The 24,805-nt window shown below is 42.2% G+C and overlaps 1 protein-coding gene across 8 annotated transcripts in view; it reads left to right on the top strand.

Moving 5' to 3' along the window:
• The window catches only part of PIAS1 (protein inhibitor of activated STAT 1), a 93,709-nt gene that overhangs the window by 8,600 nt on the left and 60,304 nt on the right, over positions 1-24,805 (top strand). Inside the window, exons 2-3 of one of the 8 annotated variants that reach the window (XM_065559149.1) lie at positions 1,557-1,638; positions 2,039-2,374. The exons of 2 other annotated variants lie outside the window; for them this stretch is intronic. In XM_065559149.1, coding sequence (XP_065415221.1) covers positions 1,576-1,638; positions 2,039-2,374 — 399 coding nt within the window. In that variant the 5' untranslated portion in view covers positions 1,557-1,575. Of the gene's footprint in view, positions 1-1,556; positions 1,724-2,038; positions 2,375-11,466; positions 13,024-13,151; positions 13,802-14,686; positions 14,873-24,805 lie in introns of those variants that run through there. 5 more of the 8 variants (XM_065559150.1, XM_065559151.1, XM_065559153.1 and 2 more) reach the window with 5 other exon arrangements.

Below are 24,805 nucleotides of genomic sequence, written 5' to 3'. Positions count from 1 at the left end.
TTAAGTATCTCTTGTAATCCCTGTTGATTGCAATAATACTTATGAGTCCATAGCAGAAACTACTTTTCATGCTGTGAACCAAGGACTTCAAAAGGGTTATTTTGTGGGGGAGGCGAAAGCACTCTGGAAGTTGAGATCACCCAAGATCCCAGAGCGTTTGTGACCGAAGCGGGTTCAGCGCTCTACTTTCCTTTCACCTCAGAATACTGGTATTCAGCCCTTTGGCTCTGTTTAGAGGCAGAATTTTTTTCTGCACTTAAACTTGTATCAGAAATGCCTGTCTCTCTCTTCTGGATGTTACTGCTGCGCTTTGGGTGCTGTGGCTCCAATGCAAGACCTGGAGGTGCCGTTCTGATTTGAAGGCTCCTCTGTATCTGGGTGTATAGAAGGGGATCAAGGCCTTATGAGAACTACAAGGCTGACGTAGAGTGTAAATGTGGTTTTGTCTCATAAGGGTGCCACTGAGTACCTGCTATACCTTTCGCACTTCAAATGCCTGACCTACTGCTGTGCATATAGTATGTGCACACTATATGCATCCGAAGAAGTGGGCTGTAGTCCACGAAAGCTTATGCTCTAATAAATTTGTTAGTCTCTAAGGTGCCACAAGTACTCCTGTTCTTCTTTTGACCTACTGCTGTTCATTGCGAGTAGGAACCTGGATTCCGATTTTTGTAAACACATCTGAATTTTAACCAAAGAGAAGCTTTCCTTTTGGGAAAGTGCATGGTTTGGCTGGCTACTTTGACACGTACTTGCACAGTGGAACCCTAAAGAATCCTCTTGATAAAACTCAGAATTTGCCTCTGACTCTCAACCGTTACAACTCTCAACAGTTGTCTACTTTTGGAATTTCAGTCGTCTTCATCAGTCGACATAAATTAGTCTTTTTTGGCTCTCATGCTTAAATATAATGACTGCCAAAAAACTTGATTAATGCAGAGTTGAGGTTGTCTAATGCTGTCTCAGAACACACAGGATGCTAAACTTAAACCTTTGAAAACAAAAAAAATACAGTTTAAAGCAATGTCTCCCATGGCATATCTCCACACAACTTTCACTCTCAAAGGGGTAGCCGTGTTAGTCTGGATCTGTAAAAAGCGACAAGGAGTCCTGTGGCACCAAAACAGACGTATTGGAGCATAAGCTTTCGTGGGTGAATACCCACTTTGTCAGACGCATGTGGTGGAAATTTCTAGAGGCAGGTATAAATATGCAGGCAAGAATCAGTCTAGAGATAATGAGGTTAGTTCAATCAGGGAGGATGAGGCCCTCTTCTAGCAGTTGAGGTGTGAACACCAAGGGAGGAGAAACTGCTTTTGTAGTTGGCTAGCCATTCAGTCTTTGTTTAATCCTGAGCTGCTGATGTCAAATTTGCAAATGAACTGAAGTTCAGGACCAAACTCCAAAGAGAAACTGCTGAAGTTTTTTTGCTGCAGGATGGCTACCTTTACATCTGCTATTGTATGTCCAGGGAGGTTGAAGTGTTCTCCTACAGGTTTTTGTATATTGCCATTCCTAATATCTGACCTGTGTCCGTTTATCCTTTTATGTAGGGAGTGTCCAGTTTGGCCGATGTACATAGCAGAGGGGCATTGCTGGCACATGATGGCATATATAACATTGGTGGACGTGCAGGTGAATGAACCGGTGATGATGTGGCTGATCTGGTTAGGTCCTGTGATGGTGTCGCTGGTGTAAATATGTGGCAGTTGGCATCGAGGTTTGTTGCATGGATTGGTTCCTGAGTTAGAGTTACTATGGTGCGGTGTGTGTGGTTGCTGGTGAGAATATGCTTAAGGTTGGCGGGTTGTCTGTGGGCGAGGACTGGCCTGCCTCCCAAGGCCTGTGAAAGAGAGGGATCGTTGTCCAGGATGGGTTGTAGATCACTGATGATGCGTTGGAGAGGTTTTAGCTGAGGACTGTAGGTGATGGCCAGTAGAGTTCTGTTGGTTTCTTTCTTGGGCTTGTCTTGCAGCAGGAGGCTTCTGGGTACATGTCTGGCTCTGTTGATTTGTTTCCTTATTTCCCCGTGCAGGGACCACATTTGCTCCAACCCCTCAGACAGAGACCAACACCTACAAGATCTTCAAGCATTCTCAAAACTATGATACCTGTACGAGGAAATAAAGGAAACAATCAACAGAGCCATTCATGTACTGCTGTGCATCCTCTGTTCTGCATTGTTTACTCCTGCAGGAATTTTGCACTACTGCACGTACGCAGAATTCATGTCCCCTGCAGATTTCTTTGCTTCCCTGCAGAAAAATGCCTTTCTGACAGGGAATCAAAGGGAAGCTGTAAGAGCAGTCACGCACCATTCGCTAGCAGCGCAGGTACATCGTTTCAGGCACTTGGAGCAGCCAGTGGAGAGGTAAATCACCTCAGGGCTGGGGACACCCTAGACACTGGCTCCTACCCTGAGCCGGGATCAGCTGCTAGTCCTGGCTGGGCTGGTGGCAGGAGAGGATGGGACTGTGTGCAGAACTTTTTAAGTTTTTGGTGTAGAATTTTTAATATTTTTGCGTAGAATGCCCTCAGGAGTAATTGTTTATCGGGGGGAGGTTCTATCAGTCTGCTTGCACACATCAGAGGGTACCACAGGGCTCAGGGAACCAAAGGTGATGCCTCAGGGAACCCTTAGGCCAAGGATGAACAGGCATTAACATCTGGCAAGTCTTTGGGGATTTGTTTGGAGTAAGTGAAGTGATCGAGTGGAGGTTGGGCGTAGCTAGCTTGTGTTCACTTGGCCCATCCTAAATGTGATTTTTATCTACGTGCTCTGAAAGGACACAGTTTTGTTTTCTCTGACAGATGAGTTGGGGCAGTGTAAAGATTGTGTGCGGGTGTGGTGTGGGAGATATTACCTTAATTTTCCTTCCTGGTTTTCAGAGGTTTAAGTTTAGCCACCTTCCATGTTCTTAACACATATGAGGCAAGGCTAGACAACCTTAACTCTGCATTAATGAAGATTTTTTTTTTTGCGGTGAATTTCCCTCTTTTTCTGAGGCAGTAGCGGTACTGACGGGAGCATGACTGAGGGACACAAGGGGAATTTCTGGACACATCACTTATCTGTCAGGTATGCCTTCCTCCTGGCCCCACCATGCCCCTAACTAAGGCTGCAGGGGCCACTAATGGGAAGGAAGGTGATACCGATGGGCTGTGAGGAGTTTATCTGCCAGGAGGAGACAGCGAGGGAGAGGGGAGATGACTCATAGCTAGGCATGGCAGAACTTGATTTTTATATTTTTTTAAAATAATTTTGCTGGATAATATCAATTTTATTTTTAATAATTTTTCTATTTTTATCTTTAAATTTTCACAGTTGCAGGGAATTGGGGGGGGGCAGACAATTATTTAATGACTGTTGATGTTTAGATTCAAAAAGTTAGCTTTAAAACTTAACACACAAAGTATCAACATCATGCTAAAATATACAAAGTAAATATCCTTGACTCAAGCGTTTAGTTATCAGGCGATATCTTTCTTACTTTCCCTAGCTGTGAATTTCAGTTATTGATGGAAATATCCTTTTGGGGTGTGTGTGTGTGTGTTGAAATTGATGTTTATCAGCACTTTTACAGATTAAAAATCTAATCTTTCTGAGCCTACTCCTAGTCCTCACTCCATTTTTGGCTGGGGTGTGGGAAGGGCTGCAGTACATCTTTCTGCAGAACGGGAGGCTCACAGAGGTATGAAGTATTTCATTCATCTCAGTAGGGGTTCTCCTTCCTCCCCTGATCTCATCACTGAATGCCTGTTCCCAGCTCCCAACACAGACCTGATCCCTCATGCCTAGCAGGAGAATTGATCCATGCATAGCAGGAGTTCAGTGAGCCTCTCCTGTCACAGAACTGATTTGTCCTTGCTGGGTCCTCTGTGTTGGCTTCTCTGGTGTCATTTTCAATGTGGTAGCTAGTCATACTCAGGATGCTGCCCCACACCACCATGTCACATGCCATACTAGCCACCAAACTCCAAGGGTGAGACTTGGGCAGATGCATTGGGCATACAGTTGTGGGATGCTGAACTGCCTCTGAGTTGCACACACTACTCAGGCTTGCAAACGGAGTCCAGTTGTGGCCCCAGACACCGAAAAAAGGTGGGTGGAGAGCACTAATGTGCAAAACGTGCAACTCTCCTGATGAGGATTTGAACTCAAAGGACCTTCAGTTCAAGGGGCTGTACCTGTTTTCACCTAAAACACTGTGCATCATGCATAAAGAGTTCTTGAAGAAACAGTAGCTCGTAGAGGGGCAAACATGGTAAGCAGGGATAGTAAGAGTTTTGTAGTGCAATATAGAAATATTTCAAAACTGGTACCATTGAAGCGCTGAACTCAGGGTCATGCGTCTGACGAGGTGGGTATTCACCCATGAAAGCTTATGCTCCAATACATCTGTTAGTCTTAAAGGTGCCACAGGACTCTGCCACTTTTTCAGATGCATGGAGTGAAAATTACAGATACAGGCATAAATATACTGGCAAATGAAGAGGAGGGAGTTACCTTACAAGTGGAGAATCAGTGTTAACAAGGCCAATTCAGTCAGGGTGGATGTGGTCCACTCCCAATAACTGATGAGGAGGTGTCAATACCAAGAGAGGGAAAATTGCTTTTGTAGTGAGCCAGCCACTCCCAGTCCCTATTCAGGCCCAAATTGATGGTGTGAAGTTTTTACCCATGAAAGTTTATGCCCAAATAAATCTTAGTCTTTAAGGTGCCACTGGACTCCTCGTTTTTGTGGATACAGACTAACAGGGCTACCCCTCTGATACTTGTATGTCAGGAATTTCTTGACCACGTGACTCCAAATTTTATAACACAGAATCTATCCTTGTTGTGGCATGCCAGTTTTCAAAACAGTCGTCTTACACATGTAGATTATAGAGCACTTTGAGCAAACCTTTTTGTTTGAGACAGTTTTTCAGTCTTAATTTGGGGATTTACAAGTGCTGCTCCATAACATAGCCTGCACTTCGGGCAATATTCCTGAAGAACTTCTCTTCAGTCTGAGTAGTACTGTGCATACCAGACATTCTCAGAAATCAGCTGAGGGCAGGATTTGTATTCAGTCTTTGGCCTGGTCCACACTAACCCCCCACTTCGGACTCAGGTACGCAAAGGTAAGTTATTAACGTAACTGAATTCGAAGTACCTTAGTCCGAACTTACCGTGGGTCCAGATGCGGCAGGGAGGCTCCCCCGTCGATGCCGCGTACTCCTCTCGCCGAGCTGGAGTACCGGCGTCGACGGCGAGCACTTCTGGGATCGATTTATCGCGTCTAAACCAGACGCGATAAATCGATCCCAGAACATAGATTGCCTGCTGCCAGACCCGGAAGTAAGTGTAGACATACCCTTTGGGTAGTGCTCAGGTACAAGGGCTACTGTTTGCTTCCTGGCGGGTAGGTTTTTTTTTTTTTTACAGTGAGCTAGCCAACACATTAAAATCCTAGTGTAGGTTGGGCAAGTTGTAGTTTTACCTCACTGTAGCTAATCGAGGTGGTACTTCAACTCAACCAGTATTATTGAGGTAAAACTGCAGTCTGTTCTGTCACTGCTAGGGTGTTAATGTGTTAGCTATCCCATTGAAGACGGGGGTGTATTTACCTAATCTAGACCTGGCCCACATACCTGTGTTATGAATTGAGCTCCTTTACATGGTTGACACAGTGCACTGCACCTGGTTCAAGATGCCCCAGTCTCACAGTACGTTTGTGATGGGATGCCCTGGGTGAATTGTCAGCAGTGGGGAGCAAAGCTAGAACCTCTGGATCTAAAACCATGTGACTCTGCTGCCGGAGGTAAAGACCCAAGTTTGTTAGCCAAGGCCGCAGCAGGCCCAGCCACCATTAGAGTGGGACAGAGCACCGTAGTCCTGAGACATGTCTGTCTTCACCCCACCCCTTAATCTGATCTCTCACCCTGAGAGTCCAAGGTCTGGTCAGCATTGCGGGTCCCTTCCTGCTCTCTTTTCCTCCAGCCCCATCTTCTGAGGTGGTGGATGGGCCCTCTTCTCAAAAAGCATACCCTTCCTTAAAAACAGTCTCTTACCCCCTTTGGTCATGTACCTACACTGGGTATTTCCAATCCCAGCCAAGAGAGTCCCCATGTCAAGAAATACATTGTTCCCCGAAGTGGGCCAGTGGAGAATTAGTTGATGGCCCTTGAGGATACTCTCATTGGTGATCCTCACTGGGGTGTCCCACACTCTTCTGTGGGAGGGCAGTGTCTGGAATAGGCTGACCTTGACTTTTCAACACTGAATGCCAAATGGCAGTTAGCACACAAAATGAGAGATCGTACAAAAGTGGAAATCACAAAACAAAATGGAGTTCCCAGTTTGATGGAGACCTGTTCCTTTCACACACATCCCACTCTGTCACACGATGTACCGAGGCCAAATTCAATTGGGTAATCTCAATTTTGTCCAGATCAGTGCCATAGTCTGTGCCACAGAAATGTGCAAAAATGTTATATGGATGGGAAAAATGTACTGGCCGGCCCTCCCTATGTGCTGTATCTCAGGAATCCCTTGATGAAATGATCTCAAATTTGTACCAGCAGCTCTATCCCAGCCTCTGATGAGAAATAGCAGTTTGCAGGACTACTTGAGTATGCACGTAGATTCTTGAGCATTTTGAAAAATTGGCTGAACCGGAATCTCTGCTCGCCCTCTAACTGTGCGTTGCTAGCACTCCATGATTGTCATTTTTTTTGCAAGTACTGCCGAGGAAAGTTTAATTCTAGAACTTTTCATTGTAAGAAAAACAAAACACTCTTTATCCTAGATTTTGTGAAACCTTGGAACCTAGGTTGACCTGGCAGCATCTCTTCAATTAATCTGCTGAAGCATCTTGCTGATAGTTCACAAAAAGCTATCAGAAGATGCTACAATTTCAGTTTTGTTGCAGGCATTTCGAATAGGGACCCCTATAGTTGAGATTGAATAAGTTTTTTTTCATTCTAAAAGGTTATTTTCAATTGCTTGTAACTTCAGTCTTTTTTTTTTTTTTTAAATCGTTTTGTGGCTGAAATTTGAGATACTTTTCTCAGTTTAGAGTAAAATTTTTATGAACACTTGAGTCAATTGTTCAGCAGTTTTGGAGAAATGGTGAAAGAAAAAATACTTTTTATTTTAAACAGCTCAAGCACATTGGTAATAGATGGTAGCAACTTGAAATTTGGCAGAGTTAGGCATATATGATTTGGGGACTTCTGGTGCTCTGGTTAAAGCCAGTGATTTATCAAAACTATAAGCATATATACTTCATGCATGCACACTGGCTTTTGTAATCTTTTAGTGGCATGCGAACTTTCTATTTTTGCACCTACATGTGTAGCTTCGGAAAGTTTAATAGGCAGTACTGTGTCTTACTGGTTAGTGAAGGTGTTTGGGAAAGAGGCAGGACTCAAAAGGAACTAATTGAATATTAAAAAGTTCATAGTATTTATTTAGTACAGAAATGCATTATAAAAATGCTCAAGTCACAAAGTGAAGGATTTGAGCAGAAAGTGACAAAGTGAAGATTGCTTGTGCTATCTTTATTTGTCCCCTTGTGCCTATGATGATATGTTTTTTATCTCCTTCAGGACTGTCACTTTCTGTTTGCACCTGAGTAGTGTTGTGTGGTGAATTGGTTTAAGTCCAGAGCGTCATTGTCTTAATCACAGTGAAAGGTGAATGTGACAGGAGCTTACTATAAGAGGATGAATGGGCTTGTGGCAACAGAAACCCAGGAGGTTTGAGTTCTGTTCCTCTCTCTGCCACAGTCTCCCTGTGTGATCTTGCGCTAGTCACTTCATTTCTCTGTGCCTCAGTTCTGCATATGTGTAATAGGGATGTTGTGGGGATAAATTAATTAATGTGTCTGAGTCACTCAGCTAATACGTTGATGATCACTCTGGAAAGATTTATTAAATGAGAAATCCTTATTCAGTGCAGGATTTGGATGTGTACGACAAATGAAGTAGGGGCCATACGCTTAACAATAAATATGAGAAGAAATACTGCACAGCTGTTTCATTCACTGAGCACCATCCATCTTGTGCTCTGAATGAGGCAGGGATCTGGGATGTTAAAAATAGCATGTGATAGTAGAAAAAGGCTTACTTACAAGGGGCCGAGTTAAAGTTGCACTAGCCATCATAACTTTCTAATTTCCCGAGTGCCTTACTTTGCACCCTTCCCATTTTTGTAATGTAGTTTTTGTACTTTCTCTTTTCTATGGAAAGCTTGACCAAATAGCTTTGATGTTGAACTATGACCTTCCTAGACTGCTATTTTTGTAGCAGTCATTAGTGTGGCTACAGCTGAGCTAAATGCAATATCTGTTCCAGGGGTGGGAAAACTATGGCCTGTGAGCAGGATCCAGCCCACCAGCCATTTTAATCCGGCCCTTGAGCTCGCGCTGGGCAGCGGGGCCTGGGGCTTGCCCTGCTCCGGTGCTCCAGCCAGGGAGCAGGGTTGGAGGGTGCTCCACGCAGCTCCCAGAAGCAGCCACATGGCCCCGCTCTGGCACTCCAGCCAGGGAGCAGGGTTGGAGGGCGCTCCACGCAGCTCCCAGAAGCGGCCATATGGCCCCACTCCGGTGCTCCAGCCGGGGAGCAGGGTTGGGAGCCACTCCATGTAGCTCCAGGAAGCTGGGTTGGGGGCCACACCACGGCCTCCTGTGATGTTCCCCTCTGGTGTTATCTGGACTGGTGATCTGCTAGGTCACTCCAATCCTCGACTCTGGGAGCCAGCCTTACCCTGCTCTGCTGTGAGAACCCCTACTCCTGGGCTGTTCACGCACAGCCTCTGGCATGTGAGCTGCTCCTTGGATTGTGCAACCGAATGACACTAGCCAAAATCTCCGATCCCAGACACAACCCTAGGAACCTCCGTCTTGCAGTGTCCAGTTATGCCCCCTGGACGCTGCGAGCTTATATGAGTTCATCAATTTAACAAATAAATTTAACAAAGCGAGTCTCTGACCCACTTCAAACCAAATGCACTGCTTCAGGTAGAATAAACAAACACATTTATTAATTACAAAGATAGATTTTAAGTGATTATAAGTCAAAGCACAATAAGTCGGATTTGGTCAAATGAAATAAAAGCAAAACACATTCTAAGCTGAACTTATCACTTTCAGTTCCCGTACAAACTTAGATGCTTCTCACCACAGGCTGACTGGTTGCTCTTCAGCCAGGCTGTTCCCCTTTGATCAGCACTTCAGACACTTGGTGGTAATGTCTGTAGATGGAGGTGGAAGAGAGAGGAAGAGCATGGCAAACGTCTCTCCCTTTTATCATGTTCTTTCTTCCCTCTTGGCTTTGCCATGCCCCCCCCCCCCACCCCCCTTCAATGTCAGGTGAGCATTACCTCATCGCAGTCCCAAACTGACCAAAGGAAGGGGGGTGACTCACTGGAGAGTCCAACAGATCCTTTGTTGCCTAGGCCAGTGTCCTTTGTTCCTGTGAGGCTGGGCGGGGTTTGTTCAATACATGCCCTGATGAGGTGTGAACTGCCCTTCTGCTCTTGCAGAGTTTTTGCCTGGGCTTGCTTTAAGCCATGAGGACACATAACTAACATTACTATAACTAACCTAACTAACATTACTATAACAATGCTCAGTACATCATGAGCCCGCCGAAGACACCTGACATGACAAACTTTGCATTAGATAGCACACAATCATATTATAAGGATGAACATGGGGGTGTAGGGTGTTCCCATGAGGTACAGAAGGTCACCTCCTCCCCACCCCCTGGCTCCTACGCGTAGGGGCAGCCAAGGGCCTCCGCTCTGCACGCTGCCCCTGCCCCAAGCGCTGCCCCTGCAGCTACCATTGGCTGGGAATCCTGCAGCCAACGGGAGCTGCAGGGGTGGTTCCTGTGGGCGGGGCAGTGTGCAGAGTGGAGTCCCTTGGCTGCCCCTATGTGTAGGAGCCAGAGAAGGAACATTGAAACTTTTCACAGGGGAAAAGACATTCCAGACCTAATGTGTTGTATGAAATGGGAAACCGAGGCACACTACCATGTTGCTTTCATGGCTAAATGCCAAGATTCCTGTACTATGAACAACATTAATATCTAGTATCAGAGGGGTAGCCGTGTTTAGTCTGAATCTGTAAAAAGCAACAGAGGGTCCTGTGGCACCTTTAAGACTAACAGAAGTATAGGGAGCATAAGCTTTCGTGGATAAGAATCTCACAATTGGGTTCCAAACATTTGTCAGAGCTTGTATGGATAAAGTAGCTGTTTTCTTTAGCTCTTGGCAAGATCACATGAGACCTACAGGAACCGTGCTGCAAGAGCAGATCCAATCCACTGTTGTTCTAACCAAGTTTTACCTTAAGTTTGTAAAGAGATTCAATCATTTTGTTGAACATGACTTTGATAAACCATTTCTGTTATACACTGGTATGGCTTCTAACCCAATACTAGCTGTAGTGAAACAGACCCAAGGATGGGGAGCTCTTGGGATGCAGTCAGTGATGTTTGTCTCATTCCTTCCTGCATCAATTTTGCATTGGGGATGTCACGTTATTGATTTGAACTGGGACCATATAGAACATGGTTGCAACCAAAGTCCTATGGTGGCACCACATCTTGTATAAAGGGGGTCAAATGAGGTGTCTAAGACAAGGTTATGGTTTGATGGTTATGATTATGCGGTCTATGTGTGTGTATCAATTTTGTAGTTGAAGTTATGAATATTGGCTCTATACTGTCTGTATTTTAAACTTATGCTATGCTTCTGGGAGACCTTCCAGACAAGTTGGTGTTATCTCTGCCTAGCCTGCTTGATGGCCCATTAAGGACCATCAGCTATACAATTGACCCATTGAGAGAAGGCAGATACGCCTTGTAACTCAAGCGCTGCCCGGAGCCTGCACCCTTTTCCACACCCCAACTCCCTGCCCCAGCCCTGATCTTCCTCCTGCCTTCCAAACCCCTGGTCCCAGCCCAGAGCACCCTCCTGTACCCCAAACCCTTCATCCCCACCCAAGAGCCTGCACCCCCAGCTGCAGTCCTCACCCTCCCCAGAGCCCCCTCCCGCAGCCATAACTCCTCATTTCTGGCCCCACCCCAGAGCCCGCACCCCCAACCAGAGCCCTCAACCCCACCCCAATTTTGTGAGCATTCATGGCCCGCCATACAATTTCTATTCCCAGTTGTGGCCCTCAAGCCAAAAAGTTTGCCCATCCCTGATCTATTCTGTAGTCTGTTTTTAGTGATTTTTAACTTGTGTATTTTAAATTTGGCATATAATTTTTTAGCTAGAATGCAGAGTTTATTTCCATTGGGTAGAAAATAAGTTAAATTAAGGTAATCTTTTCTTTTTATTATGAAATAAATGTAGTGTTTGAAGGAGGGAATGAGGGAGTGCCAGATTAATGGTGCTGAGAAGTGAAATACTCCCTCTTCCTGCAGAACAGTTAACCCTAACTTAGAACAACCATCTTTATGGGCATTGTCTGTAGTGGGGGTGGGGTAGGGAATGAATGCATGAACACGTAAACAACATTACATGTGATTTTTAATACAACACGACTGTCTTTGTCCACTCTAAGGCAAAATCATGTTTAAAGCTGTTACATTAGTTAAGATTTTTCTATTTATGGGTTAATATACTGCACTTTCCTAGTATAGACAAGGCCTAACGATGAGAGGATGATTCAGTCCTTGCGCCTACTGAGGCAGCCAGCGAATGAGACCAGAGACAATGTGAAAACATGAAATAAATGTCTGGTATATTTTTCAAGTCCTTTTAGGCAGTAAGTACTTGAAAAATATACTAGACACTTGCTACTCAGAGAGGCTGAGACATAAGATGTCAAAGGCATCCACACGGTCCAGGGAGGGGGAAATGCTCTTCGGTCAGAAGCCCCTCACCCCGAGCTGAGATCCTTTGGACCTTACTCCGGGAAGGGAATACAGCTTCTGTTCCATTCAATGGCTGATTAGTTTCTGATCAATTTGAAGCCTGCTTTCCTTCCTTCCTTCCTTCCTTCCTTCCTTCCTTCCTTCCTTCCTCCCCCTACCTTTGGATACTGGAAAGGAGAAGGATCTCTAGGCTCCTCACCCCTTATACTCCCTTCAACCCAAAGTCTCCTCTCTTTTTGGAGAAAGGAAGGGGGGAGAAGCTAATACTTTGCTGGCTACTGTGAAAGTGTTGGGTCACCACTACGCTTCCTACCCCTCGGTTTCATTTGTTAACCTCTCTCTTGCCTGGTATACAGATCTAATTGCTTTATTGCTGCCCATCCTGTTTTCAAGTATCAACAGAATGAAATGGGCATGATTCTGGACAGTTTCACTGCTGCCTTAAATAGTTTAATAGCAATCATAGAAGTGACCAGTGACTTGCTAATTTTAGTAAATGGGAAATCTGTGCACAGTGCCCAAAGCACTGGAGTTGTCTGCAGACTTTCATTTCACTGTCTTGATTTACTTTCGGTTTGAAGGTTTTTTTGCAACTAAGGGTGAAGCCAAGACTTATGACTAGTGATTTTTGAGTGCCTGAATTTTAGAGGATTGGTGCTTAGTACTTTGTGAAAATCAAGGCCTTTTAAGGTATATCAAGTTGGTCATTCAAAATCACTTTTTAAAATTTTGGCTTAAAATTGTCATTGAAGGAAGAGCATAAACTCTGCATAAATTGATGGCTTAGTCCTTTTTCTCTCTTTCACCAAGAACATGTTTTCCTCCCAACAGTTGTGGGTAGTGTAACTGGGCCACAACTGAGGATGCCAAATTCAGGACAAACTGTTGAGAAATAGGGCAGATACACCCTAAGACTCCTGGCTAATCCCCCATAGGATATACCAAACCAGCAACAAAAGTGTAAACTTCTGCTTCACCACACTAGCTAAAAAGAAGTCCTAAAAGCAGTTTCCTTAGGCATTCCAGTCCTTGTATTATCACCGAAAACACTAGACTTAGAGATGAGTGGTTCTTTAAAACCAATCTTTTCAAATAAAAGGTTCTTCTGATCCCAAAGAACTGGATCCAAGTCAATATATAACTTAGGTTTCAGAGTAGCAGCCGTGTTAGTCTGTATCCGCAAAAAGAAGAACAGGAGGACTTGTGGCACCTTAGAGACTAACTTGTTAGTCTCTAAGGTGCCACAAGTCCTCCTGTTCTTCTATATAACTTAGATCTTCCCCAAAAATCACGCTGATGCCAGTCCTTTAGTATCTAAAATCTAAAGGTTTATTCATATAAAGAAAGAAAGTTGAGAATTAAAATTGGTTAAAGTAATTAAATACACACAATAATTGCAAAGTTCTTGGTTCAGGCTTGTAGCAGTGATGGAATAAATTGCTGGCTTAAGTCAAGTCTCTGGCTGCTTCCAAATCATTGGAAGGTCCTCAATTCCTTGGTTAGAATGCTTCCAGGAATATAAGTTCATAGTCCAGAGGCTGGAGCAGAAAAGAGGCAAAATGGAGGGTTTCCAGGGCCTTTTAGATCTTCTGCCATGTGGAGGGAACCCATTATTTCAAACAAAGCCCTCAGCACAGTTAGTGGAAAATTATAGGTGATAAGATAGTGATTAGAGTCCCATGGGCAAGTCACATATCAGGCATGAAGGTGTGGACACAGTAGAAGCCATTACCTATACTTCACACAGCACGTTTGCAGGACAGTCCATTCAGTGTAGATGGGCGTCTCCCATGGTCCATTGTCCGTTAAGTGTTTCTTAATGAGCCATTTTACTTCCTTGTTGTTTAATTTGAATAGTCCCTCCAAGATGTGCTGGCTAACTACCTTGTGGGCGTTACCCCAGGAGCAAACATTTGAAATCCAGGTATAGATTTCAATATTCATAACTTCAAATACCAAAAATGATATATGCATACAGACAGCATAATCATAACCAGCCAATCATAGACATCTTACATGCCACAGTTTGTACAAGTTTTGTTGCAAATCTATAAAAGTGGTTGCAACAATGATCTATATGGTCATATATTTTAATCAGATAATGTCACAGGTAGGTGGTGCTCCTCCCCTCCCCCCCCCCACCTAAAGCCCACTGGGAATTGTACTGATTACCAACAGATCTTATAAACACTGAAATGGCTGATAGTGCCCAGTGCCTATCATTTTGAACTAGATTTGAACAAGTGACCTAGAAGCAAAAGGGGCTTGCATCCACTAATCAAATCTATTTTATGCTAATGTTTAATACTGGAATATTTAAATACATTTTGTTGTTTGGCTCAAAATCAGCCATGAGAAGTTGTGATTTTTTTTATTTTTGAAAATTGTGTTACATGTTGATATAGTAAAAACATGAGCATTTGGAAAACTGGATGGCATGGCTATGATATTTGGGACCTTAATATTATGGATATTGGTAAGATACAGTGTATTATGCTAACAACATGGAAGTGTGTAGATATGAATAATGTTAAACAACATTGAAAGGGCTGGGTGATGATGGCAGCGAGGTTGGAGGACATGGAACGACAAGGAGGTGTGAATCGCTGTTACTTTCACTCTGAAAGTGTAATAGATGACTGGGAAACAACTTGGTCTTGGTGCCTGGACACTTTTTTTTCTAGCAGTTAGGGAGGGAGTGGTGTTGAGAGAGGGTAGAAACCCCAACAGTATGTTACTGAATCAGGACCATGCTGGTGTCCTGTCCTCCCGCTGTCCCCAATCATCTCTGGGCTAAAACCTGAAATCAGCTTTGAGACAAACAGTGGAAATTGACATTTATCAACATCCCTGGGGTTAGTCTTATTATGTGCTTATATACTGGCACTTTCGCTCTTTTTAGAACTGTGATCTTTCCAAATAAGAATACCTCTGAATGAGACTCCTGCCTATGCGTGTCTGGATCCATGTACATCCTGGTAACCGTCATTACAAAGTCAGTAAAAAGGTTTTTGTTTTAGGTTTGTTTCCTGAAAGTTATGTTTTCAAAGGATCAATTATAAAATTCCATATTTTATTTAAAACATTGGTAATAGTACATAGTTCATTAGGGTTTCCTCCCCCTCTCCCGCCCCCCCCCCCCCCCACCGGTTCTCTTTCCAACAGTAAGTCTAATTGTTGTATTTAGGAGCAAGGGAATAGCTAAACTGGATCAGACCCATAATCCATCTGCTCCAGTATCCTCTCTCTGATGGTAGTCAGCAAGAAACCCTGCAGTAGGCAGATATGGGATAATCTGCCAATCTAATAGTTCTTGTCTCCCTTCTCTGAACCTCTCTGTAAAGTGGGGGTAACAATACTTCTGCATCTCTCAGGGCTGGTATGAAAACTATGAAGCATTGATACTGTACTGAAAACTGTATGAGAAAATTAATTGGATCTTCATAGCAGTAAATAAGGCATGGGTCCACATGTTGAAAAACAAAATATTGCTTACCTACTCACTAAGTAAGCACTGTCCAGGATGGGTTCTGTTTAAAAAAAAAAAAAAAAAAAAAAGTATGTGCTCCTGTAATTAAAGACTGTATCATAATGCAAGAGGGGGGTGGGAACCTACAACCTTAATTCTGTCCTTTCTTAACTTTTGAGTGCTTGATTTTGCAATTGTAATGTCTTTTTAATGGAGGGTTTGTCTTGGGTGCCTAACATCCTGGGTGTTTTTTTTCTTTGTTTTAAAAAAAAACTGAAAAAAACAGAAATTCCATTGTGTGGCATCCTATTGACACTAATATGATTCATCAGCTTGGTTGGAACCTTTAGATCCACAATGCAAACTTCTGCCACGTGAGCTAATGGAGGAGGATAGCATGTTACTGCTATGTGGACCAGCACTAGCGGGATATGGAAAACTTTGACAATGGGTTTCACAGATATATGCTAATAGCAGAGAGACAGTGAGACTCAGAATTCTTGAGTTCTGTTCTAGGCTCTTTAGGGACTATGCTCTAGTGCGCACAGATTCTTCTATGTTCCCACTCTGCCCTGTCTCCTTCAACCTGTCCCAGTCCTTGCTCTTCCTTACCTAGCCAGTCCCAGTCTCCACTCCTCAGGCTTCTCATCACAGTCCCGCCTCCTCTTCCCACTCACTGTCCCAGTCTCCTTGCCCAGCCAGTCCCAAATCCGTGCCCTCCGTTGCCCCAGCTCCTTGTCTGAAATCTCTCTTGTTCCCTACCTTGGCCTCAGTCGTGGAACCACAAATGTAATTTTGAGTCATCGCAAGGAAGTGAATGTCAAAAAATATTTTCATCATGCTGTATATTGAACCCAAACTAAAACACTGCTCACATCTTTTTTTTTAAAAAAGATACATTAGAAAAATCTGTTCCACCTTATAAAGATGGGTATTTTAAAAAATGTTACATGTTTGAAAAGGGATAGCTGATTAAATGGCTTAATTAGAGGTAATTTATCATGCTTCTTGGAGATCAGAATTAGTGGTGACTTGGTCCCTCCCCTCTTCACCCCCCCTCCCCCTCGGATTATCTCATTTGCATAGCTATGCCTTTACTAGTGTGGCTGTTTTTGTGTGTATTACATCTTTGTATGGTGGAACTGGCTTCTTGTCATTTAAAATATTTAGAAATCACTGTTTTTATTTGTGTAGTTTTCTGCTTTGCAAGAACAGGTCCTATTGATGAATAAAACCAATAGATATTTAAGACTTCCAATAGGTCTTGCATTTATCTTTTTTGAAATGACTCTTTGGATAATCTTTGATTTAAAGGAATACTGACAGCTTAAAATATAGTCCATTTTAATACGTTTAAAAGTGGTTACTGGTACTACACTTGTTCTGCCCCCGAGTCTCCTTGCCAATTTTTATACATTTAAAAAAAATTCTTAAATTGATTTTTTTCCCCCCTCTCCTCCGTTGTGTGAAAAACACAAGGGAAATTGACTATACAGATGCAACAGAAACTAACACTAGACAGTGCTGTCAAATGACTAATTATAGTAATCTTCCTTGTGACAAAAGTTATTTATTTTTAAGCTAAGGGTGAGGTTGTCCCTAGGGAGTATTTTGCCTACTGGAGGCTCCACATTCATGCAATGGAAACACTGAGAATGGTATAAGCAGTACTGTACTATGGGGCTGTAATATTAAAGAAAAATGCTTCTCTGTCTCATACAAGATATACATGCATGGGCAATGCACTTCCCCCTCCCCCCGCAAAAAGCTTAATTGACTCTAATACTGTGTGGCTACTGTAGTAATGGTACTTTCTAAGTTGGCTTTGTCAGTGCTATGAGCACTGTGTCAGACAATCTCCTACATCTGGCAGGGTGGGTGAACGTTCTTGTAAGATCAATTGTGTATTTGTATCCCATAGTACTTGGTTCTGCCTTAACAAAGCACTTGGGTATGTCCATACTTGGTGCTATCCCAATTAATTCCATATGTGGGCACTCTTATTCTGGAATAGTTAATCAGAGAACTCCATGTGTAGACAAGCCTTTGACAAATTAGAAACTCTCCCTATTGGTGAAATCACAGGGGGAGGGAATTCATATTTCAGAGGGAGGAGATCTTGTGAACAGGGATGCCACAATGCCAGAAAACAATTTTGTCACTTATTTTCTTCTTGGGCTGATAGCAGCGAAGGAAATGAACATCTGTTTGCTCGTGTCTGTCAGCCACCAGGATATAGGCATGGTTACATTGTGGGGGTGTGGCTTCAGAACGCAGTTCAGTATCTAGCATTGACATGAACTTTAGATACTGAGCTGGAAGCAGAAACTTGTATAGATATCTCAAGTAATGAATGATAGCAGCAGACTGCACTATCTCCTATGGCGTTTCCTGGGAATTTGTGACCATGGAGTGCAAAGTCTACTGTTGCAAACTTTAGGTGCCTTTTGGTGTGTCTTACCCTCTTTCTAGCTGTTTGCACAATTTACACTTTTATTAAAATTACTGTTTCATTCCATTTCATGTTAAACAGTAAGCAGTAAAAAATTCAATATCCTGCTCTGATTTGTAAAGGATAGAAAAGTGTATACTCTTCAGGGGATGAAGAACTGATGGCTTTGCAACTCTCTAAAGTAAAAGAAAATATTAAAAAAGATGTTGAATTTTTCTTTAACACGAAGGGGCATAAACATCTGTGCTACAGAAACAAACTTCTTTACTCAAAACAAACACTTAATTTGGCCGACAAGGCTGAAGAGAGGGACATGTCTATTGGAGTTTGAAGAGGTTTAAATGACTGCTACCAAAATCAAGTAGCAACAAAACTGAGTGCAAAAATCGTCTTTACCTTGAATTGCTTTAATTCTTGCACTTAACATATTCCACAAACAACTTCCGGCGGTCCTCTCTTTCCTTCCCCCTCTTCCCCCAACACAGTATGAGTACATTAATTGAATTCCACTTGCATTCTATTTCAGTATAAGAAATCTTAGTCCATCTTTTCTTTTAAAAATTGACTTCTAAGAGCTACTTGGGTATATATCTTCTGCACTAGATGATACTTACAAAATAAAAACACTGCTTCCATCTCTAGTCAATGCTGTAGTCAAGAGTTCTGGCTAAAGTGGCACCTCTTGTTTCATATATGGGATTTCTTGTTCTGCAAATCACAATATAGCCGTGTATTTGGGTATTAATTTTTCAAGTGTGCAGAAGCTTAAATCTGGACATCAAAAGGTGGAAAAATGGATGCTTGTCTTTTTTGCTGCATTGTGATTTGTAAAAGATAACACTTTTTGATACTTTTTGCTGGTTATACTAGAAGGGAAAATGGGATAGACAAAAGTTTGAATTTTGAATGCTCCATAGATGACCGGACTACTAGGCGGCTTGATTTCACAGATGCCATGGAATAGTTTCCCCATGTTATCCTTCGATATACAGTAATTCGGTCAAGGTCCAACCAGTTGTGTTTGTAGCCCTAGGTGGATTCTAGTGAGGCTTGTTACACATGAATTAAAACCGTCCCATCAACCAGCTGGAGGACTTAGTCAAAAGTAAGAGCATTTTTAATAAAAAACAAATTTGTCTGACAATAACCCTATCCCAAATCCTTGAAAGCGTGTCTTATTTATTACCTGCCTCATTTGTCTTTACCCGTAAAAGCTATTTTATTCTTGTCACAGACACACCATTGCATATAAAAAAACTGTTAAATTAGTTTTTTGTAATTACTTGTCTTTAACATTATATTAATGAATACCACTGTAAAACAAGTCCCATCTGCAAGACTAAATACACTGGGGAAAATTAAGCTCAAATGCCCTGGGAAGAAAATTTGAGTTTCCTACAAATAAAATAAAGGTTACCACCATATGGTACAACCTTTAATGCCGGTAGTAATAACTTAGTACACCTAGTGAATAAAACCTCTTGAAGATAAAGCTTCTGGAGTGGATTAAAATCAAACGTGACTTGTATTAACTGAAGTGCAGCTTAAATATGGCTAAGTGGCGATTTTGTGGTTGTATGGCATAGCAAATTCCACAGATATCTCTGAAAATCATGGAACACCTTTAAAGCTGTTGGGAGGGTGGCCTTCAGAGTCCTAAACTTTTGGCAGATAGCAATGGCAGATAGTCATTCACTGGAAAGAAAATGTATTTTATCACATCATCATATGTCTTCCCTGCTATCAAGTGAATGTTGATATTTGTTCTCAGAGTGGTCTTTTCTGGCCAGGGCTTGCCACTAGTTTTGTCTCCAGCAGGTGGTAGATGTACCTAAAGATCTGCAAGTCAAGTTATTGATATAAGATTAGATATGGTCTCCTGGGCCCAGGAAAACAGCCCTGTGTGATCCTAAGTGCTGCTAGTCTCTTCAAAATTCTCCCTTCTGTGAACTTGGAAAAACTGGAATTGCTTTAGGCTGAGACTAGTACTACTACTACGTGTGAGTACTGATTACTCTAAGCTTGATCTGAATTATTTTTCTCTGAATCCAATGCAATATATAGACTTTTGCCTGTTTCCAAGCAGAGCATATTTATATCCTTGTATGTTGGCGCTAGTTGTTCCACAGATGTCAATTGAGAGCTGATGGAACTTGCTACTTCCTGGTTATGGTGTATTCTGTGAAGGCATCAAATGAATTAGATACAGAAGCATGATAGTATTAATGGCAAGTTTTAGGGCCTCCTGTGCGAACTCACTTTTGAAGTAAAATGCTGCTGCTTAGAAGTTCCCTTTCAGTGTCCAAGGCCGCCTGTTAAGTATGGTTAGAAACCAGTCATCAACTTATTTCCTCACTTTTGGGTAGGTTGATTCAAGGATCATAACATCTTAGAAATTGTTTTCTTCAATAAAGGAAGCTTTTAAAAATGTTCTGGCTTCAAACAACTGACCGCACAGAGATGATCTTTGAATAACATCGAGCATATCTATCAGTGAGAAGAGAGTCCAGACAGAATGTCAGAGCACCTTTTACTTACAGCACAGTTCAGATGGAAATAGAAACAGTCATTCCCATATATCCATCTAGATGCCTATTTGCCCCTATACTGAAGATCATTTAGGTACAGGTGAGTGTGTCCTACCTTAGTCCAAACAGCGTTGAGGCCAAGATTTTCAAAAGTGACTAGTGATTTGTGTGTGACCTACTTGAGGCACTCTAAAGGGGCCTGGTTTTCAAAATATAGATGCTTGGTGCTTTCTGGAAATCAAGCCCTTTTATGGTGGTGTGACGGGGTGTACCAGGCCTTTGTGGCCCCCTGCTGGAGGCCCTGTGGTGCTACTAAACCCTGTCCCAGAAAAGAGCAGTGGAGGAGAGAGGCCTCGAGGAAGCGGCTAACTAGAGCCCAGCAGGCTTAGATAAAAGGAACTGCAGGGCCATAGCAGGTTAGCTGGATGTTAAGGACCCAGCGGTGAGGCTAAAGACTCTGGTGAGGGTTGATACTGTGTTGAACTATTTGCTACGCCGGAAGTGGTCCATTGCTCACTGTGTGATTTTTAACTGGAGGGCTGAGCTACTGAAGACCCGCCTTGCAGAGGGTGCCAGGAGCAGGAAAACGATTGCAGTACCACACCCAGCCACTAGCAGGACTCAGGAGTGAGTGCCCCTGTCTCAGGTTTCTTAAATTGGGCATTTGGATAACTAGAAATTGCTATCAAGTATCAGGGGGTAGCCATGTTAGTCTGTATCCACAAAAACAACAAGGAGTCCCGTGGCACCTTAAAGACTAACATAAGCTTATGCCCAAATAAATCTGTTAGTCTTTAAGGTGCCACCGGACTCCTTGTTGTTTTTTGTCGAAATTGCTAGTGACACTTGAAAAATCTTGGCCTTAAACCACCACCTACACAAAAAGTTGGGTACTTTCATTTGTTTATTTTGATTTATTTTGTTAAGTTTGTTGGCCAAACTGCGCCAAAAAAAAAAAAAAAAAAAAAGAGATTTAGAGACTATTCCGTTACTATCCACACTCCAGTAATATATTGACAATGATGTACTCCCATGACATCTTGGAATTTTCATTAGCTGCTGGGTCCTTTATAAACAAGACCACAGGTTCTAGACATCAAATACAGCTCATTTCTGAGACCTTGAAACAAAATGATGGGAGTTAATCTATAATAAATCAGTAAGCCACTGTGCAAGAAAGATGTTTTTTCTATTCTTAGATGTCCAAACAGAATTTTTAATAACGCTGAAGTGCTAAAACTGTTTTTTGAACTGATATATTAAAAGGTTTTCAGTGGTATTATTAGCAAGAAAACTGACAGGTGTGTGAGAACATTATACAGTAAATGGTATTGGACTTTTGAAGCTGTATGTCATACATTTGCCACTGCAGTGAGAAGCTTAGTACAGTATTAGCAAATCAGATCCATGAACTAGGTGGTGGTACATGTGAGCTGCTTAAGGTGACTGATTCAGAAGAGAGGGAACTAGCACACTGAATCAATCCTAGTTTAATTTTTTCCTTGCAGTTGCAGTATGTTGAAATCACTTAGATAGCAAATTATTTTTAACAATAAAATAAAGTTACTTGAAACTTTTTATTTGCAAATTGGACCAGTGAATGAATGGGTTTGTTCAAAACGAATGATTATGAACTGTTCTTCTCAGGGCATAAATACATAAAATAAGGTTTTCCTCAGGTAAGGATGCTACATCATCACCTGTGTATTACAGGAACATTTAATTGGCACCTACTTATTAATTTTAGGGCTGTCAATCGATTAAAAAATGTAATCACAATTAATCATGCGATTAATCGTGCTGGTAAACAATAATAGAATATTTACGTGCCAGATGTGATAAAGATTCATATGTCCCATGATGCTTCAACGCCATTCCAGAGGACATGCATCCATGCTGGTGATGAGTTCTGCTCGATAACAATCCAAAGCAGTGCGGACTGATGCATGTTCATTTTCATCATGAGTCAGATGCCACCAGCAGAAGGTTGATTTTCTTTTTTGGTGGTTGGGGTTCTGTAGTTTCCACATCAGAGTGTTGCTCTTTTAAGACTTCTGAAAGCATGCTCCGCATCTCGTCCCTCTCAGATCTTGGAAGGCACTTCAAATTCTTAAACCTTGGGTTGAGTGCTGTAGCTATCTTTAGAAATTTCACGTTGGTATCTTCTTTGCATTTTGTCAAATTTGCAGTGAAAGTGTTCTTAAAACGAACAACATGTGCTGGGTCATCATCCAAGACTGCTATAACACGAAATTATAGCAGAATGCGGGTAAAACAGAGCAGGAGACATATAATTCTCCACCAAGGAGTTCAGTCACAAATTTAATTAACGCATTATTTTTTTTAACAAGCGTCATCAGCATGGACATGCGTATGTCCTCTGGAATGATGGCCGAAGCATGAAGAGGTGCATGAATCTTTAGCGCATCTGGCACGTAAATATCTTGTGACCCCAGTGCCATGTGAATGCCTGTTCTCAAGACGTGGGCAGCATTATCTCCTGCAAATGTAAACAAACTTGTTTTCTCTTGGCTGAACAAGAAGTGGGACTGAGTGGACTTGTAGGCTCTAAAGTTTTACATTGTTTTGTTTTTGAGTGCAGTTATGTAACAAATAAACGACATTTGTAAGTTGCACTTTGATGATAAAGAGATTGCATTACGGTACTTGTATGAGGGGGGGAGGGATAGCTCAGTGGTTTGAGCATTGGCCTGCTAAACCCAGGGTTGTGAGTTCAATCCTTGAGGGGGCCACTTGGGGGATCTGGGGCAAAATCAGTACTTGGTCCTGCTAGTGAAGGCAGGGGGCTGGACTCAATGACCTTTCAAGGTCCCTTCCAGTTCTAGGAGATGGGATATCTCCATTAATTAATTAATATGAGGTGAATTGAAAAATACAATTTCTTTTATAATTTTTACAGTGCATGTATTTGTAATAAAAATAATATAAAGTGAGCACTGTATACTTTCTATTCTGTGTTGTAATTGAAATCGATATATTTGAAAATGTAGAAAAACATCCAAAATATTTAATAAATTTCAATTGGTATTCTATTGTTTAACAGTGCGATTAATCGTGATTAATTTTTTTGAGTTAGTCACCTGAGTTAACTGGGATTAATCAACAGCCCTAATTATTTTGTACATTTTTTTTACATCACTTTGGGAAAACATTGCTTGGGTAACACCAGAAAGGAGCTGAGTTTTTCATTATGAATAGCAATATCCTGCATAAAGTTATAGTGTGTTGTATATTTATTACTGTACTTTTCTGCTTTTGCCTCCCTTCCATATTGAATTACTGTAACTTCAGCCTTTTAGTGTTCTGTATGCATTAGACAGATGCAGGAAGTTACAACCTGTCATGGAGGGGCTTGAGGTTTCCATGAATTTTTTTGGTCTTACTCTCTCTTGCAATTTTTCAATTGGCTGATTACAATTTTTATAGTTCTATCTTAACAGCATGCTAGTCTTACAAATGGGATTTAAGATTAGGGAATGTGGCTTCATACAGAGAAGGAATATGTTGTTTTTCCTGACATCCTTGCTAATATTTTCATAAATCTTACTGTGATCCTGGAATTCCAGTTGTTTAGTTTGTAAAATCCCTGAAGGGATGAACAAATCTTAGCCATACGTGATGTAAAACCTCATCACCTGCAATAGTAAGATTTTTACCAGAACACCCAGAGAGACTCTTGTTCCTAGTGTCAAAGAGCTATCTGGCAGTGAAACAATGTGTTAATACTGCTGGATGCTGTAGGTATAGTGAGATTAATGGAGACTCTTTCTCTACTATGATTTAATCCTTTAGTATGGTTTTCATTGTGAACAAGGATTAATTTTTGAGGACCTCAGTTAGAACCATATTTTAGAACCATGCTATAAACTTCTTAGAGTAGTTCTATACCTTGGGGGAGCATGCTGTAACCCTCATTTTCATATAATCTTGATCTTGCGTATAAAGCATGCCTTGTAAGGTATCGGGAAAGGTTGTGATCTGCTGAAAGTCATTTCTCTGTCCATACTGTATATCATTAATGCATATAAAGTTATGAGAATTATGTAGTATGGTTGTCACTAAAACATGCTGTAAGTTGGGGGAATCAGCCAGATATTAGCTCCCCAGAGGCAACAGCAAGGAAAGTAACCAACGCTTGGGCGTGGTGTCAAACAATCCATCAACAACCATTGTCCAGCAAGGGAGCTACAATGCAATGACTCACCTGCATGAGGCCACACCAGAGGAATTGCTCAACCTTGCTTGAAGAGACTCCTTAATGCTCAACTTACTCTGAAGGGGTGGGGGCAAGGAAAGGCCATGATAAAAGGGAGAGACGTTTGCCATGCTCTTTCTCTCTCTCCCACCTACATCTTCAGACACCGCACTAAGCGACTGAAGCGCTGATCAAAGGGGAGAGCCTGGCTGAAGGGCAACCAGCCAGCCTGTGGTGAGAAGCATCTAAGTTTGTAAGGGCAT

Source organism: Chrysemys picta, chromosome 10 (genome assembly GCF_011386835.1).
Source record: "Chrysemys picta bellii isolate R12L10 chromosome 10, ASM1138683v2, whole genome shotgun sequence".
In the NCBI taxonomy this organism is placed as follows: Eukaryota; Metazoa; Chordata; order Testudines; family Emydidae; genus Chrysemys; species Chrysemys picta.
This window is presented reverse-complemented; position numbering and strand designations above follow the sequence as displayed.